This window comes from Cydia splendana, chromosome 27, assembly GCF_910591565.1.
Source record: "Cydia splendana chromosome 27, ilCydSple1.2, whole genome shotgun sequence".
NCBI classification, from domain to species: Eukaryota; Metazoa; Arthropoda; class Insecta; order Lepidoptera; family Tortricidae; genus Cydia; species Cydia splendana.
Genome location: NC_085986.1, coordinates 4031803 through 4049381, shown reverse-complemented (window position 1 = coordinate 4049381; position 17579 = coordinate 4031803). Strand labels below are relative to the sequence as shown.

At 40.6% G+C, this 17579-nt stretch overlaps 1 protein-coding gene across 1 annotated transcript in view; it reads left to right on the top strand.

The window, feature by feature from the left end:
* LOC134803797 (uncharacterized) overlaps positions 1-17579 on the top strand; it is a 63510-nt gene that overhangs the window by 5891 nt on the left and 40040 nt on the right. Inside the window, exons 4-16 of the mRNA XM_063776633.1 lie at positions 2673-2784; positions 4063-4182; positions 4860-5035; positions 6222-6299; positions 6837-6927; positions 8167-8369; positions 9476-9630; positions 11152-11267; positions 12877-13016; positions 13963-14019; positions 15476-15580; positions 16729-16779; positions 17376-17546. Coding sequence (XP_063632703.1) covers positions 2673-2784; positions 4063-4182; positions 4860-5035; positions 6222-6299; positions 6837-6927; positions 8167-8369; positions 9476-9630; positions 11152-11267; positions 12877-13016; positions 13963-14019; positions 15476-15580; positions 16729-16779; positions 17376-17546 — 1575 coding nt within the window. The remainder of the gene's footprint in view (positions 1-2672; positions 2785-4062; positions 4183-4859; positions 5036-6221; positions 6300-6836; positions 6928-8166; positions 8370-9475; positions 9631-11151; positions 11268-12876; positions 13017-13962; positions 14020-15475; positions 15581-16728; positions 16780-17375; positions 17547-17579) is intronic.

The following is a 17579-nucleotide window of genomic DNA, read 5'->3' as shown; positions in this document are numbered from 1 at the left end:
TGGAGCCGGAAGGTGGTCACCGGTACCAATCAACCATGCAACTAAACCACTTCGTGTTTGGGCTCGTTTGATTCGTCTCAACAAGATCTTTGGCACAAGATAATACTCAGGGTCTGATGATGAAGCCGGAAGGTGGTCACCGGTATCAATCAACCATGCAACTAAACCACTTCGTGTTTAGGCTCGTTTGATTCGTCTCAACAAGATCTTTGACACAAGATAGTACTCAGGGTCTGATGATGGAGCCGGCAGGTGGTCACCGGTACCAATCAACCATGCCACTAAACCACTTCGTGTTTAGGCTAGTTTGATTCGTCTCAACAAGACCTTGGACACAAGATAGTACTCAGGATCTGATGATGGAGCTGGAAGGTGGCCACGGGTACCAGTCTACCATGTAACTGAACCACTTCGTGTTTGGGCTCGTTTGATTTGTCGCAACAAGATCTTTGACACAAGGTAGTACTGAGGGTCTGATGATGGATCCGGAAGGTGGTGACCGGTACCAATCAACCATGCAACTAAACCACTTCGTGTTTGGCTTCGTTCGATTCGTCGCAACAAGATCTTTGACACAAGTTAGTACTCAGGGTCTGATGATGGAGCTGGACTGTGGCCACGGGTACCAGTCTACCATGTAACTGAACCACTTCGTGTTTGGGCTCGTTTGATTCGTCGCAATAAGATGTTTGACACAAGATACTACTCAGGGTCTGATGATGGAGCTGATGATGATAGACAGGTACCCGTCGCCACCTTCGCGCTCCATCATCAGAACCTGAGTACTACCTTGTGTCAAAGATCTTGTTGAGATGAATAAAACGTGCCTAAACACGAAATGGTTTAGTTGCATGGTTGATTGGTACCGGTGACCACCTTCCGGCTCCAACATCAGACCCTGAGTACTATCTTGTGTCAAAGATCTTGTTGAAACGAATAAAACGAGCCTAAACACGAAGTGGTTTAGTTGCATGGTTGATTGGTAATGGTACCTTCCAGCTCCATCATCAGACCCTGAGTACTGTCTTGTCTCAAAGATCTTGTTGAGACGAATCAAACGAGCCCAAACACGAAGTTGTTTAGTTACATGATAGACTGGTACCCGTGGCCACCTTCCAGCTCCATCATCAGACCCTGTGTATCTTCAGTGTCAAAGATCTTGTTGAGACGAATCAAACGAGCCTAATCATGTTACTACATGGTTGATTGGTATCCGTGACCACCTTAATCATCATCAGATCCTCAGTACCAGTTCGTTTTTAAACCCTCGTTGATACAAACTTTACAACCTATAGGTACCAAATGCAATGACGAAACATGTAAATAAGCGAGTAGGTACCTATAATTTCTTTCGAGTAATATCATCATAAGTACGAGTATGGGGCTATTCATAAATTACGTCGTTTCAAATGGGAGGAGTGGGGGGGGTCTGGACATCGGATGATGGTAACATGACGTAGGAGGAAACAGATTCATCCGAAGCTTGATTTTTGGATTATTTGAGGGGTGGGGGGGGTCAAAAATCGTCAAAAATAGATGACGTAATTTATGAACAGCCCCTATTACATTTGCACTGCATTTAGTATTTTCGTACTTACCAAATAACAGTTTTAGAACTTTAAAAGTTAAGTACAGTTAGTGTTGTTATGGTTGATTTCAATATGCTTCGCGAAGGATCAAGAATGTTTAATCCATCATTGTAGTGCGAGTGTGGTAGAAGGGATCGGCGTACTGAGCTCGCACGGCCTGCCGCAGCGCGTAAAATACCTAAACTCGCTCAACGCCGAAATGTAATAGCGCTCTTAATAAAACCGGCTAACTGCGAGTCTGACTCGCCTACCGAGGGTTCCGTACAAATTTAACCCTTAAATGCATTATGATGTAGATCTACATCGTATATTTTGATGGCCCGTGGCTCAATATGCAGGTATCCAAAATGACAAGTCGAATTACACCAATGGGTCTAGCAGGCTAAGGAAGGAGAAGTTGTCCCTGTGACGAATATCGGATTTTTATAATGTCATTTGTTGGCTATCTTATTTATTATTTATTTATTTATTTATTTAAGAAACAAACAGTCTTTTATAGTTATATATAACACTGGAACTTTTCTTAAAACTAGACTTACAGTTTCCTTAATGAAAATATTTTAACATCATACTTATTAAGTAGTTTCTACATAGTAAAACAGAGCTATTTGTGCGTGCAAAAACAAAACACAAAAAAAAAAGAAAAGAAAAAAAAAACATAGAAACACCATAACTTTCAGCCCCCTAGCCGAGATAATGTCAAAAACGTCATTTTATGGACACATTTTTCAAAGGCGTTTTTCTCCTGAACTATATAAGGTAGAGCAATCAAACCAAATCATGGCTACAAAGAATGAGTAGGAGTATAACTCAGATTTTTATTATTATTTAATTCCCTGAAAGAATAATGATTAAAATGTCAGAGAATTTTTTGACAGCTCTTTTCAACTAGTATTTGTAAAGGTACACCTATGGCAAAAATAACATAAACTGCAAATAGTATTAGCTACTACCATGCGAAAAATCAATTCAATATAACTGGTGCATCAAAATTAAATACAGTTCGGATAACTACAACAAATTCCATACTCTCATTTTATGAATAAAACATTGACATATATTTTAATAATAAAATGTCGACAGGTACCACAAGTACTTACTATTACTGCTGAAAAGGAAACTGTTGAGCCAGCAGAATCTGACAGTGAAAGCGCAGCGGGCAGTAAGTTGAGGCAGCTCCTACTCAGGGATGGTGGTAAGAATAATTTATTAATTATAATTTCAATATGATGTTAATAATAACGGTCTCATAGCGAAGAGTCTCGACCAACATCCTGAGAGACTCTCGCTAGGTGGTTGGATAAGGGTAAGTGGGTGAAACATGGCCCTCTGCCTCTGAATGCGACAGAATCTGACAGTGAAAGTGCAGCGGGCAGCAAGTTGAGACAGCTCCTACTCAGGGATGGTGGTAAGAATGATTTCATTATGATCATAATAAGTGAGCTGTTGGGGAGTATTAACTCCACATACCTGAGCTGTGACCGGGTAAGTGTAACATGGCCCTCTGGCAGAATCTGACAGTGAAACCGCAGCGGGCAGCAAACTGAGGCAGCTCCTACTCAGGGATGGTGGTAAGAATGATTTCATTATGATCATAATAAGTGAGCTGTTGGGGAGTATTAACTCCACATACCTGAGCTGTGACCGGGTAAGTGTAACATGGCCCTCTGGCAGAATCTGACAGTGAATTCGCACGGGCAGCAAACTGAGGCAGCTCCTACTCAGGGATGGTGGTAAGAATGATTTTATTATGATAGTAATAAAAACGGTCTCATAGACATCGGTTAGACATCGGTTACACGCTAATTCTGGCGTCAGTTCAGTCCATCAGTGGACTGGTCTGGACTGATGAAAATTTACATTTTTAGATAATATTCGTCAGTCCATTTTGAATGACAGAAAACTAATAGGAGACTGATCGTGTAACCTGTTTGTGTCATTCTCGCGTCAGTCACCATATTAGATAAGACTAACTGACTGTGTTGCGTTCTGTGTCCAAACGGCGACTGTGTCGTAATTTTATCAGTCTGTTGTCAGTCTGGACTGATCGTGTAACCGTGTCCATTTTCCCTCATTCTGGCATCAGTCAAAACTCGAATGGACTGATGGACTGAACTGACGCCAGAATTAGCGTGTAACCGATGTCTAAAATATTAAATTTTCATCAGTCCAGGCCATCAGTCCGAGTGTTACACGATAATTCTCTCGTCATTCTGACCAGAATGATGGACTGAACTGACGCCAGAATTAGCGTGTAACCGATGTCATAGCGAAGAGTCTCGAACAACATCTTGAGAGACTCTCGCTAGGTGGTTGGGCTCGTAAGTGGGTGAAACATGGCCCTGTGCCTCTGAATGCGACAGAATCTGACAGTGATGGCGCAGAAGGCAGTAAGTTGAGAAAGCTACTGCTCATGGAAGGTTGTAAGAACATTTACATACTCCCAATTAAAAATAACAAAACATTGTTACAGAATCTTCTGCAGCACCGTCAGAAGAGAAGAAGTCGCCAAGCAAGACTAAGAAGTTAGAAATAGCGAAGCCCAAGAACGAGATCAACATAGTTGAGCTGGAAGAAAGCTCCTCTGAAGACGGTAAGGGTGGGTGGAGACATTTTTGTATGCATGCAAATACCGTGCATGCATTACTTTGCTTTGCTATGAATAAGAGCTATGAGACTTAATGACTATGGTCTGAAAAAAAATCTATTGAATTGAATTGAACTTAGTGCATTTAGTAACTGGAGACGTCATGGCTGTCATTTTCAGTACGAAACAGTCTGCCGATTTTTGAGGGGGAGGGGACGTCAAATGTATTGCTATTTCTACATGATTTGTACGTAACGTACAAATAGCCATGTCAGTATACAAAAGTTTGCACAATTGTGCAAGTTTTTCGGCAGAAGTAAGCTCTTAAAGGTGACTCCAGTTATTAAATGCTCTAAGGAATTGAATGATAAACTTCCATTTGCTCCATAACCTATATAGGGTATTTAAATACTATCCAAATCAGTTTCTTTTTTCGAACTGTCAAAACGATCTCGCTACTATGGAATTTATATGAAACACTAGCATGTGACGTCACAATCCAATTACCTACTCTTTATAGTTTTATACGGGTTTTAAAATAGAAATTGTGTTTAAAAATAACTGCTGTCTACATTTCTCTATTAATCTTCTGCTGCCTTATTTCATGCATGGTGTAAAATAATTTATTTTAAATACAGTCAAATACCCTGTTGATATATTTTTTACATACACTTTTGTTTTAGACATTCAAGTTGTGAAACAAGCGGAGAAGCCAGCTTCACCGAAGGATGTGACATCGGTGACCATTCCATCTGAAGTGGAAGTTATGGCCACATCTGCCGGTGAGACCTCAGACATCCAGGAGAAAGATGGGGAGGTGCGAGTGAGCGGGTTGCCTAAACCGCAGCCGCAGAAACCGGTAAGTCAAAATTCTTGTTTTTATGTCTCCGATACTATAATGTGGCTGTCCATCAGAGAAAGGTCCTTATGCACATGAAGCATAAGTCCCTTCTCTAATGGAAAGCCCACAAATGGCTCAATTTGTAGTTAGTTTTTTTAGCATTAGAATGAACTTGAAAGAAGGTAAGCGATCTTGACATGTCTTTTTGTTGTCTTTTAATTGAAAAACGCTTTGGGGCTGTCCATAAATTACGTCATCGATTTTTGACCCCCCCCCCCCCTAAAATCATCCAAAAATCATGCTTCGAATGACCCCGTTTCCTCCTACGTCATGCTACCATCATCCGATGTCCAGACCCCCCCCCCCCCCTAATTTGAAATGACGTAATTTATGAATAGCCCCTTTTTAAAAATCCGTAACTATTACTTATGAAAGCAGAAGAATATAAATGATCGTATTAGATTCATAATTGTTACATATTTGCCGTAACTTATTTTTAAAATGTGTTTTTCAATTAAAAGACACATCAAGATTGTTTACCTTATTTCTAATGCTAAAAAAAAACGAACTATAGGTCAGTTTATCCGTACGATCTTTCATTTCAGTACAAAATTGGCACAAAAGCAGAATGTCTGTGTAGAAAATTGGCCAAGCATTATAGGATCACTGTAGTTTATTAAGGCCCACTTGCACCATCCCACTAACCTGGGGTTATCCGGTTAAACCGTTAACTCAGTGTCAAATTGTACTGGTAACCATGGTAACTCCAGGTTTAACCGGTTAACCCCGGGTTAGTGGAATGGTGCAAGTGGGCCTAATAGATTACAGGGAAACCTGTAAGAAAGATCAAGCGTGAATCGATCTTAAGGGAATAAATAGTTATAATATAACGTTGGTCTATAGTCTGTATCTTTAGGTACTTGAATAAAAGTAAACAAATAATTTGTACATTTTCGGGTAGTTATAACATTTATTGGTTAACCAACCAAATACAAAACCACCTGGATCTGTCACTGAAAGACCTGACTTTAACCTACATTATTTAATCATGTAATGTTTTCATCTAAGTACCCGCAAATGGCTTCTTCAGCAAGTTTTTGTTTACTCTTTTTTAAATACCTAAGATACATACTATGTTGCTTGTTAACATAGTGCATCTTTTAGGTAAGAAATGTATTTTAAATTTTAATTTACTTTGTTCCAGACGAGGTTGAATACCGACGAAATCTCTATAAAAACGGCTTCAGCGACTGAACCTTTAGTCATACCAGAAACTACGGCGGTAAGATACTACCCGCACACACACACACACACACACACACACCGCACCACACACACACACACACACACACACACACACACACACACACACACACACACACACACACACACACTTTGGCGAAACTTTAATTATAGGTAACACTGTACTTTGTGTTCTGTTAAATAAAATAATAATAAAAAAAACGCAAAAGTTAACGGTTTCAGTTTTATGACTAATGATAATATGACTAACAATACATTATGACTTAAAACTTTATGGGAAACAAAGGGACCCCTATAAAACGCCGAACCACCGAAACACCGAAGGGTGTCGTGTTTCGGAGGTTCCGGGGCAAACTGCCGAATCCGACACAAGACCAGACGATTCAACGGAGCCACGCCGTTTTGTCGCCTAAATAGTGTTTAGTTTTTTAAGTTTATATAAAATGCATATATATGTTAGTCTGTAAGATATTTGTAATATGGCTTGTTGCCTGATTTAAAATGTTAAATAAATAAATAAAACAGTATTATTTTCTGAATTTAGTTTATTTTTCAGGCTCCCAAAGCTGCAGATTCGAAGGCTTCCATTGATTTTGGCCTGGAGATATTCAGCCTGGACTCGGACGATGAAGAGACGGAAGTCAGGAGTAAGTTGATCCTTTAATTTAACCTTTTGGCAGTCAAAGATATTAACCTTTTCGACGCCGTGTCAAACCAGGGGTGCAAAACTCCTGACTTCGGTCAAACTCGGCTCCGCTCGGCTCAGCTTTGCTCCGAGCAATTATTAGGGTTGACACCACTTGACTTCCTTTTGCGTGCACGACCACAGATAAGATAATCACTTGATTTTTGGCAACCCTAAATAGCCGAAAGGGATAGTGCCATATATTAGAAAGGGACAGCATGATTCGACCCTGAACCGCTGTCAAACTTCGTTTTTGTAGGAAGTTTCCTTTCTGTACGGCAGTACTATTAATTATTCTGTGGTCAAACACAAAAGCTGTCATTCGGACGCCACGACACCGAAGTGTCAAAACTGAAATTGAACTTTATCCATATGCACTTAGGTCTATGTTGCTCTGTGGTCTATGACCGATTAATCGGTCTTTGGCGTTGAACCTGCGGTGCGGATATATCGGTCATTGGCGTCCAAAAGGTTAACTGAGACGCGCGGCTACAGCCCAATATCAACCTTCTTGCATTACGAGAAGGTTAAAGATGACGCGCCGCGCACTATAGCCGTGGCATTCAAAGGGTTGATAAAATTATAGAAAATGTGTCGCTTAGCTTCAAACTCGGGTCCATTCGACCCTCAGCAAATATCTACCCTATTACCTTTCCTTAATACCAAAATCGCATAATCTGACTGATGGATTTGAAGTTAAGCGACTCAAATAATCTATGATTTGAGGGGGTAATACAATAAAGTGTAAAAATATGGGTGCATAGAATTTACTTAAAATATGTCCCATAGTTCTTAATTCGCTGACATAAGAGCTATGGGACATATTTTTGAGTATGATATGTGCATTGTGCACCCATATTTTTGCACTTGACTGTACCTTAATCAGTGGGGAGACACTCCTCACTTCGGTCGAACTCGGCTCCGTTCGGCTCAGCATTGCTCCGAGCAATTATTAGGGTTGGCACCACTTGACTTCCTTTTGCGTGCACGACCACAGATAAGATATAATCACTTGAATTTTGACAACCCTAAATAGCCGAAAGGGATAGTGCCATATATTAGAAAGGAATAGCATGATTCGACCCTGAACCGCTGTCAAACTTCGGGTTTGTAGGAAGTGTCCTTTCTGTACGGTAGTACTATTACTTAATCTGTGCCTTTATATAAAACACATCATCTCATTATATATTTGGTTTAACAGGTAAGCGCAAAAGCAAGCTAACCGCCGTGGAGCTAGACAAAGCCCGTCAAACCAATAAATGCATCAACATCAATTGTACGAGCGACGGTTCCGTACCCCTAGTACCGGCTTCTATATCAGCTTCTATATATTACGCGGCGAACCAGCAACGTGGTGGAGGCCTATGTCTATACTGTGCGAAGCGTTTTGAAGAGAGGAGTGAGGTATGTATATTGAAATAAATTAGTTTGTGTGTCAGTGTTTCTGTGCTATCTCGCTATATTAATGATTAAGTCTTATAAACGTCAATGCATCCGTATCGGATCTAGTACTAACCATTGACGAGTGACGGACCCGTCCGTACTCGTTCCGGCGTCAGTATCGACAGTATCAGCTGCTATATATTACGCGGCGAACCAGCAAAGAGGTGGCGCATTGTGTTTGTATTGTGCAAAACGCTTTGAAGAGAGAAGCGAGGTATGTATATTAATAATTAAGACTTATAAACGTCAATGCGTCCGTATCTGATCAGTACTAACCATGGACGAGTGACGGATCCGTCCGTGCTCGTTCCGGTGTCAGTATCAGCTGCTATATATTACGCGGCGAACCAGCAAAGAGGTGGCGCATTGTGCTTGTATTGTGCAAAACGCTTTGAAGAGAGAAGCGAGGTATGTATATTAATAATTAAGACTTATAAACGTCAATGCGTCCGTATCTGATCAGTACTAACCATGGACGAGTGACGGATCCGTCCGTGCTCGTTCCGGCGTCAGTATCAGCTGCTATATGCGAACCAGCAGTGAGGTGCAGGGCTATGTCTATACTGTGCGAAGCGTTTTGAAAAGAGGAGTGAGGTATGTATGTTAAAATAGTTTAGTTTCTGTGTCAGTGTTTCCGTCCTGATTCAGTGCTGTCTCAGTCAAAACAACATTGCACGAGCGACGAATCCGTGTCTCTCGTTCCGGCTACCGTGTCGGCCGCTATATATACGCTGCGAAGCAGCAACGTGGTGGAGGGGAGGCTTGTATTGTGCAAAACGCTTTGACGAGAGAAGCGAGGTATGTATATTTCTTTACTTAGGGCATACTGTAAATTCCTGGACTGGCCACTTGGAAAAAATAAGTCGTCTCATTTATCAGAATCCAGAAACTTTCAGTATGGCCCATATAAACGTCAGAAATATAGAAAGTACCAGTTATTCTGTAATTCAATTATGTTTTAGCGACGACATAAAAAATTTGCAAGATTCCTCTTTCATGGTGGGAAAGCAGTTGCCCTTATGGATGCACTGGCCCCGACTGACTTTATTGTTTTTTTTTTGTTTCAGAAATTAGTGGAAGGCGTGAAGGAGCTAACCCCCTTCCTCTCAATGGACATGTGCCTGATCCGCGAGGAGTTCGTCGAGATATCCGACTCGGATTCTGACGATGAGCCAGATATCGTGAAAAATGATAGTGAGATTATTGGAGAAAAAGGCGCCAAGTAAGTATTCATAAATATATTGATAACTGATGTGTTGAAGCCTTTGCTTCTTTCTTAATCCTTAATTTGGCAGAAAACACGGAAGACCGTGAGTTCAAACTTCCTCGGCGTTCAATAGTATTGATAGCTACTGGGGTAGATATTGTATAATTAATTATTTTAATTAATAAAATCAAGCAGAAAGATGATATTAATACCGCGGTGACAGGCAGACTGACATGGAAAAATATATAGTTTTATAAATAAATAACATGCACGAAAGAGGTCGCGCGCCAGCCAGTCGCCAACAAATACCAATGATCAAACATACAAAAAGAGAGTCAAAGATTTCGTCCAGTATATTGGACATTGCCGAAAATCAAGGGTAAATAAAATATCTGGCAGGGTCGCCATGAAGTGATGGGAGCTGGACACTAAACATAACTAAATATTAGATGGCTGGTTGAACACTCTTTATTTATTTTTAGATTTGAGCTAATTTAGTTTAGTTTACCACTGTATATGTATATCTTTTATGTAAATAAATGTATTTTCCCCTTTACAACGGGGTGTTATATATATCTAATTATGTAACCTGGCTATAGGGGGCAGCATAGGAGACGTCAGTTTTTTGGCGAGAGGCGTAAATGTGTCGTTTATGCTTCCGATGTAACCCACAAGATGGCAGAATCTACTATGCACAAGGAAACGTACCGACGAGAACGGTAGATGGTAGCACTTGCTTTGGCAATGTACATGTGCACATGTTTCCAATTCAGGCCACAAGATGGCAGACCCTCCAACGCGCACGGTCCCTATATATCACTACTTGGGTATTTCACACGTGAAAGGTGTTTGGTTACAATATGAACAACAAAAGTTTCATATTACATATCCCTTATTTGGTAGATAATGGATACTTTAGTAGTAGTAAAGTAACCATCAGGCCTGACCATCGGCCGAATATTCGGTATCCGGCCGCCGAATATTCGGCCGGCGGAACTATACCTTCATTTCGGTTTTTCAGGTACGCATTGTGCAGGTTTGACCTGTTTCGTAGTGAACGTTCGCGCGGACACATTTCTAGGTTCGAAATGGGTGCGCGTGCAAGTCAGTTGAATGTTTAAATTGTTTTAAAATAATAAACGAGTACGATTATGACCGTGACTGTTTTATAAATCCAAATTGTTTACTCCGAAATCAAGCAATGTTACTATCCGATATCCGGCCGGGTAGTAGGTAACTATCCGGTATCAGCCGGATAGTAACCGAATATCCGGTGCATCTCTAAAAGTAATACATTTAATATGATACTTATTTAAATTTTACATACTTAATTGTAATTCTATCTAAATAAAATACTGATGACAAGAGCTAAACATTGAAATCAAACCGCATCGATTGGTTCTAAGCGATGTTGCTGGCAAACAAGCAAAAATCCGCCTGGTAAGCGGTTACCGTAGCCTATGGATTTGCAAGCTCATGGCATGGCCGTCAGGAGATCCTATAATTTAGACTTGTTAATAATAAATATTATTGCAGGTTTTTGGAAGAACAATTAGCGGATATGTTCAACGAGACGTGGAAGAAATTCAACATGGAGGAGCGTTTGTTGAGCGCGCAGACGGAGATCAATATTGAAGTTAGCCAGTTGGAAGGTTAGTTTCTTCTAGAACCTTCTTTTTAGGGTTCCGTACCTCAAAAGGAAAAAACGGAACCCTGCTATGCACAGTCAAGCGTGAGTCAGACTTAATTACTTCGTTTTGTGATCCGACCCGTACGAGTTTATTAAAGACATTTCATTCACGTTCCACATAAAAGAACATTGTTAAAAATTAGGTAGATACTTACCTAATGTATGGAACCCTTGGACAGAGAGTCCGACTCGCACTAGACCGGTTTTTTCTTCTAAAGAGCCTGGTGGCCTAGCGGTAAGAGCGTGCGACTAGCAATCCGGAGGTCGCGGGTTCAAATCCCGGTTCGTACCAATGAGTAGGAACTTATGTACGAAATATCATTTGATATTTACCAGTCGCTTTTCGGTGAAGGAAAACATCGTGAGGAAACCGGACTAATACCAATAAGGACTAGTTTAGTTAAAATGACTGCTGAAGTTAATTTGACGCCACAAAGTTGTGAGTCCCCCCTCCCCCTTGTCACAACATGTCACATTTTCTTGACCACCTCCACCCCTAAACGTGGGATGTAATTAATGGATGACCTCGTAACTTAATTATCAAACGTACAATAGTGTATTATTGTATTTAAAATAAATTATTTTACACCATGCATGAAATAAAGCACCAGAAAATTATTAGTAAAACACTATCTGTTAGTTCGGAGTTATTATAAACACAAGTTCTATTTAATAAATCGGATAGAAAAAAAAGTAGGTGAGTTGACCGTAGTGAAGTCACGATGTAATGTTTCATATAAATTCATATTAGCAAATCGTTTTGACAGTTCTAAAAAAACCGGGCAAGTGCGAGTCGGACTCGCGCACGAAGGGTTCCGTACCATAATGCAAAAAACGGCATAAAAAAAAACGGTCACCTATCCAAGTACTGACCCCGCCCGACGTTGCTTAACTTCGGTCAAAAATCACGTTTGTTGTATGGGAGCCCCACTTAAATCTTTATTTTATTCTGTTTTTAGTATTTGTTGTTATATCGGCAACAGAAATACATCATCTGTGAAAATTTCAACTGTCTAGCTATCACGGTTCGTGAGATACAGCCTGGTGACAGACGGACGGACGGACGGACAGCGAAGTCTTAGTAATAGGGTCCCGTTTAACGTATATGAGCGGTACATCGCCATCTAAATCAGCGGTCAAATTCGAAGCACGAATTTGTCTTAAAATGGGCTAAATTCCTCCCGATAGCAGAAATAAAGACACCTTCTAAGCAATAAAGTCGACAATCCCGAATAATAATTCAGCCTATACACGTCCCACTGCTGGGCACAGGCCTCTCATGTGCGAGAGGGCTTGGGCTATAGTCCCCACGCTAGCCCAATGCGGATTGGGGACTTCACATACACCTTTGAATTTCTTCGCAGATGTATGCAGGTTTCCTCACGATGTTTTCCTTCACCGAAAAGCTAGTGATAAATATCAAATGATATTCCGTACATAAGTTCCGAAAAACTCAATGGTACGAGCCAGGATTTGAAACCGCGACCTCCGGATTGAAAGTTGGACGTCATATCCACTCGGCCACCACCGCTTTTCGGACAATCCCGAATTAAAGTTTTATTTATTTTCAGAGGAATGCAAGGAGATAGACGCCATGCTCAACGAGTGCCAAAGGGAAACTGACAAGCTAAGAAACGATTTATACGCCAAGTTCGCCGACGATCGTACAGAATTGCCGCCCATTGCGATCATTGATACTCCAACTAATCAGGTGAGTTTTTTACCACAATAATGTGTAATTAATATTGTCTTCGGTTACCGCGATAGTTACTCATGATATAAAACTATTGAAACGGATTATATCGCGTACATTGAATTCATACTACATTCGAACCCTTTACAGCGTTCGTGGTCAACGGGAGACTGAGGAAAAACTACACTGTGTAAAAACTACCCACTTACAAAATAATGAACCATCATAAACTATAAATTTTAAGGCCAGTTATACATCCAAAATTGGCTTATAATCATAAGGCTAGTTCTACATTACAACTAATTTCAAGTAAAGATGAAGATACGCGATACAGCTATGCCGGCTCTAACCCTACACCTCTGACCCGAGAGTCATGAAACTTAAGTCAAGTCATTGTCAATAGAGGTGATAGGAGGGTGTCATCTATTGGGCATTAGCATGTCGAGCACTAGTACCACCACCTATTAGTATACAATACCTACGGCTTATTGAAAGCACGCCAGCCTGCTTCCATTCGCTACCACTATGTGGCTGGTGTTCTCGATGCCCTCAATGTGCGCGGGGGTTCACCTTAAAGGGGTCCACTGGTCGGCCTGTCAGTTGTTCGGAACTGTCAAAATTTCGTTCTAACTAACAGGCCGATACCGTCCGGCGGACTGTTAATCAGTGGGCCCCTTAAAGATCGGCTACGTCAGCCATATTCGGGCGCACGAGCGCCGAGCTAACTAGGAGTCGAAGTGGTCGCCTTGGTCGAAATCGGTCGGAAGGATCATCATCATCATCATCATCAGCATCACCTAAGGTTTATTGGAAAAAATCGTACGAGATAGTTGACCGTGTAAATAGGGCCATATTTAAAGTTTCTGGATTCTCATATACGAGACAACTTATTTTTTATAAGTGGCCAATCCAGGAATTTTCAGTTTGCCCTAAGTAACGTCTTAAGGCTGATTTACTTTTTCAGTGGTCCGGGCTAGAAGATGGCATTACGTCTCCACCGCCAGTTCCAGAAACAAGAGAGGTAACAAAATTTTTAATATGTTAAAATTTTTGGTCATTTCTGCCATCAATCAATCGTCTCTGTTTCTCATACATCTTATACCTTTAAACGACCAGTTCTTGTATATAGTATATAAAAGAGGTAAAAACAATGAAATTATATCGCGGTAGACCCGTTTGTGTAATTAAATATGTGTACAAAACGCGAGAGTTTAAAGTGTTGCGATTTTGATGAAATTTGCTATATGGCGGTTTTCGGAAAAATCGATCTAGCTAGGTGTTATCTCTGGGAAAATGCACGTATTTGAGTTTTTATATGTTTTCAGAGCAAAGCTCGGTTTCCCAGATATTCTTATGTTAAAACGACTACCTTAAATTATTGTGTCAAAATACCAGGCCCCTGTTTCGCCGTACATTGCCGGACTAACAAGTTAATAAGTTAGGACTAACAAGTAACGAAGTTTTTTTTGTTTACATTGTTTACACCCAACGTGAAAAGTTCATTTGATAAATTTATCCTTTAATCACTATAAATATGTAAATTTGTTTTTGTCTATTGTATGATTTTTCCATTTTTGTTGATTTTTAGGGTCCCGTACCCAAAGTGAAAAACGGGATCCTATTACTAAGACTCCGCTGTCCGTCCGTCCGTCCAGGAAACACGAAACCCTTATAGGATCACTCGTGCGTCTGTCTGTCTGTCTGTCTGTCTGTCCGACCATCCCCCCCCCCCCCCCTTATCCCCGAACGCGAGTCCGACTCGCTTACGAATAAAAATATTGTCTATTTCTATTATATATATATGTCACTGTAAAAGCCCGATGTTCGGCAAAACCTAGGATTTACCGGTAAAACCTAGGTTTTACCGATGCCGATCGGTAAAAGGCCGAAATGTTAAATCTTACTACTTTACTTCGGGCTTTTACCAACACCGATATGGTAAATCCTAGGTCTTACCACGGCGACCGGTAAAGTTTGAATCATGCACTGATTCTCAACCCCTCCCGCTCAAACCCCCGTACACCGCACCGCATGCGCCGTTAAGTGGGTTAGGTTAGGTTTGAACTACGATCCTCACAGAACCGAACAAAAGTGGGTTAGGTTAGGTTAGAACTGCGAGCCTTACAGAAACGAAATGCTACTAGAAAAGTGGGTGGTTTTACCTCCTTTTCTACATAGTGCACCATCTACCATAATCTTTCATCGGGCCCCATAGAAGTTGTTTTTTTTTTCTTAAAAATTATCATCTAATAATCTCAAGAATCAGTGCATGATTCAAACTTTACCGGTCGCCGTGGTAAGACTTAGGATTTACCATATTGGTGCCGAAAAAAACCAGAAAAGCCCGAAGTAAACTAGTAAGATTTAACATTTCGGGCTTTTACCGATCGGCATCGGTAAAAACTAGGATTTACCGGTAAAACCTAGGTTTTGCCGTACTTCGGGCTTATACATGTATTTGTATTTTTCACGTACAGAGATCCAAACGACGTTCGGCGGCAGCGACCGAGCCGCCAGCGAAGCGCGCCGCCATCCCTCTCGGCTACGCGCCGCTAGATGGCGGTAGCACCAGCAAACCTGTGGTAAAATTAATATATCGTCAGGTGACAAGCAAAACTCACTAATTACTAAAAAAATGTTAAAGAAAAATCAACCTTAATTAAGTATTAATATGATTCACTATGGCTATTAACTTGTGGTAGTAATTAGTGAGTTTTGGTTGTCACCTGACGATATTACCTAGAGTCAGACCAAGACAAGTCTGCAACGATTTTGATAGCACACGCAGTGCAAGTGTTAGTTTAAACGTCAAACTTCTATGAAATTATGACATTGAAGCAAAATATTAACCCTTTTCCAAGCATAGTAGGATTTATCGACCACATACGCGCCACTAGAATTTCAACTTTAGCATTCCGATTTAAGATTCAAATTAGATTGCACTTTCGGGAAATTTGACTTGTCTTCATCAAAGAGAATAAAGTCTATAGAGACGGATTGTCAAAGTAAATTATGTAGCCACTGTAAATTTACTGCCATCTTTCGACAGAACATAAAACTGTTAGAACGCCATTTGACTTTGATCCTTATTCTTTCACTGATCTGTGTTAACTTATTAAATATTGATATTCACGCCATCTACTCGACTATAGGCCAAAGGTTCCATGTTTTCGAGCGATGGCGCCACAACCTTCAGCCTATGCTCGAGTAGATGGCGTGAATATTAATAATTAAAAAATTAACACATATCAGTTAGGCCCACTTGCACCATCCCACTAACCCGGGATTAAGCGGTTAAACCGTTAACCTATTGTCAAATTGTACTGGTAACCATGGTCACTCCAGGCTTCACCGGTTAACCCCGAGTTAGTGGAATGGAGCAAGTGGGCCTTAGAGAATAAGGATCAAAGTCAAATGGCGTTCAAACAGTGTTAATATTCTGTCGAAAGATGGCAGTAAATTAACTGTAGCTACATAATTTACCATGACTGTAACTCTCTACTTCAAATCCTCTTTGTCTTCAGCAAAGCTGGATTAATTGGAATACATTTGGATTTTTCGGGAAAACCTTGTAGATTGAGGCCTGGAAAAGGGTTAAGCAATTTATTTTTCAACAAACAGTGAACCGCTAAACAGCTAGAATATATTCTACTGTTTCCTACAAATTAAACAAGAAATACGCAATAAAAAAACTAAATCACAATTTGTTACTCACAATATTTTTTTGCAGGAAACAAAACCGGCTCCGTCTGCAGATTTGACAGCTCAAAATGACGATGACGTAAGTTAATCACTTATTTAAGCTTTTATAAGGCACACAATATATACAATATATTTCCCATCTAAGATTGAACTTTATTTCGAGGTGATGGGGTTCAATTTTGCATAATTTCTGTCACCCTTATGCCTTTAAAAATTCTCTTTATGCTATCTTTAAACGTGCCTATCGTAATACGTATTAAAAATTTAGCTGACTATCTGAAACGTCTTTAAGGGTTTTAAAGCGAGGTAATAGACAAGCAAGAAATTGCATGCAATTTTTAATTGCAGTTTACCTTAGTAGTTGGCAATGTAATGTAAATGAAAACCCTTAAGGTGGTTCGCTTTCGATACAAAAAACAATTGCGTTATATTAAGTAATTACACACTATTACTACATAAATAAGTGCGCATCTGTGTAGTACTTTCAAATGTTTATTCGCGCTCAATTGATAGTAAGACGTTAAAACAAAGTTTTACTGTTAATTTAGCGCAAATAAACATTCGAAAGTAGATAGATGCAAGCTAACCACCTTAAGGTCTTCCAGGGTAATGTAACTGCGGCAACTAGAGACAAGAAAAAGTTGATTCACCCATGTGAAACCTTTTTTCGTACAGAACGCGGACATATCGGTAGTGAAGCTGTCCGTTGAAGCCGCTCCGGCGGGGCTGCCGCCGCCGGGCGTGGCGGCGCGCGCGCCGCTGCGGCCCGGCATGCTCGTGCACGCCATGAGGAACTCCTTCGGCGCCTGGCACAAGGTCCGCATACAGGAGGTGCAGCCCAAAACGGTGAGTTTTTACACACTTTTATTTAGCTTCACT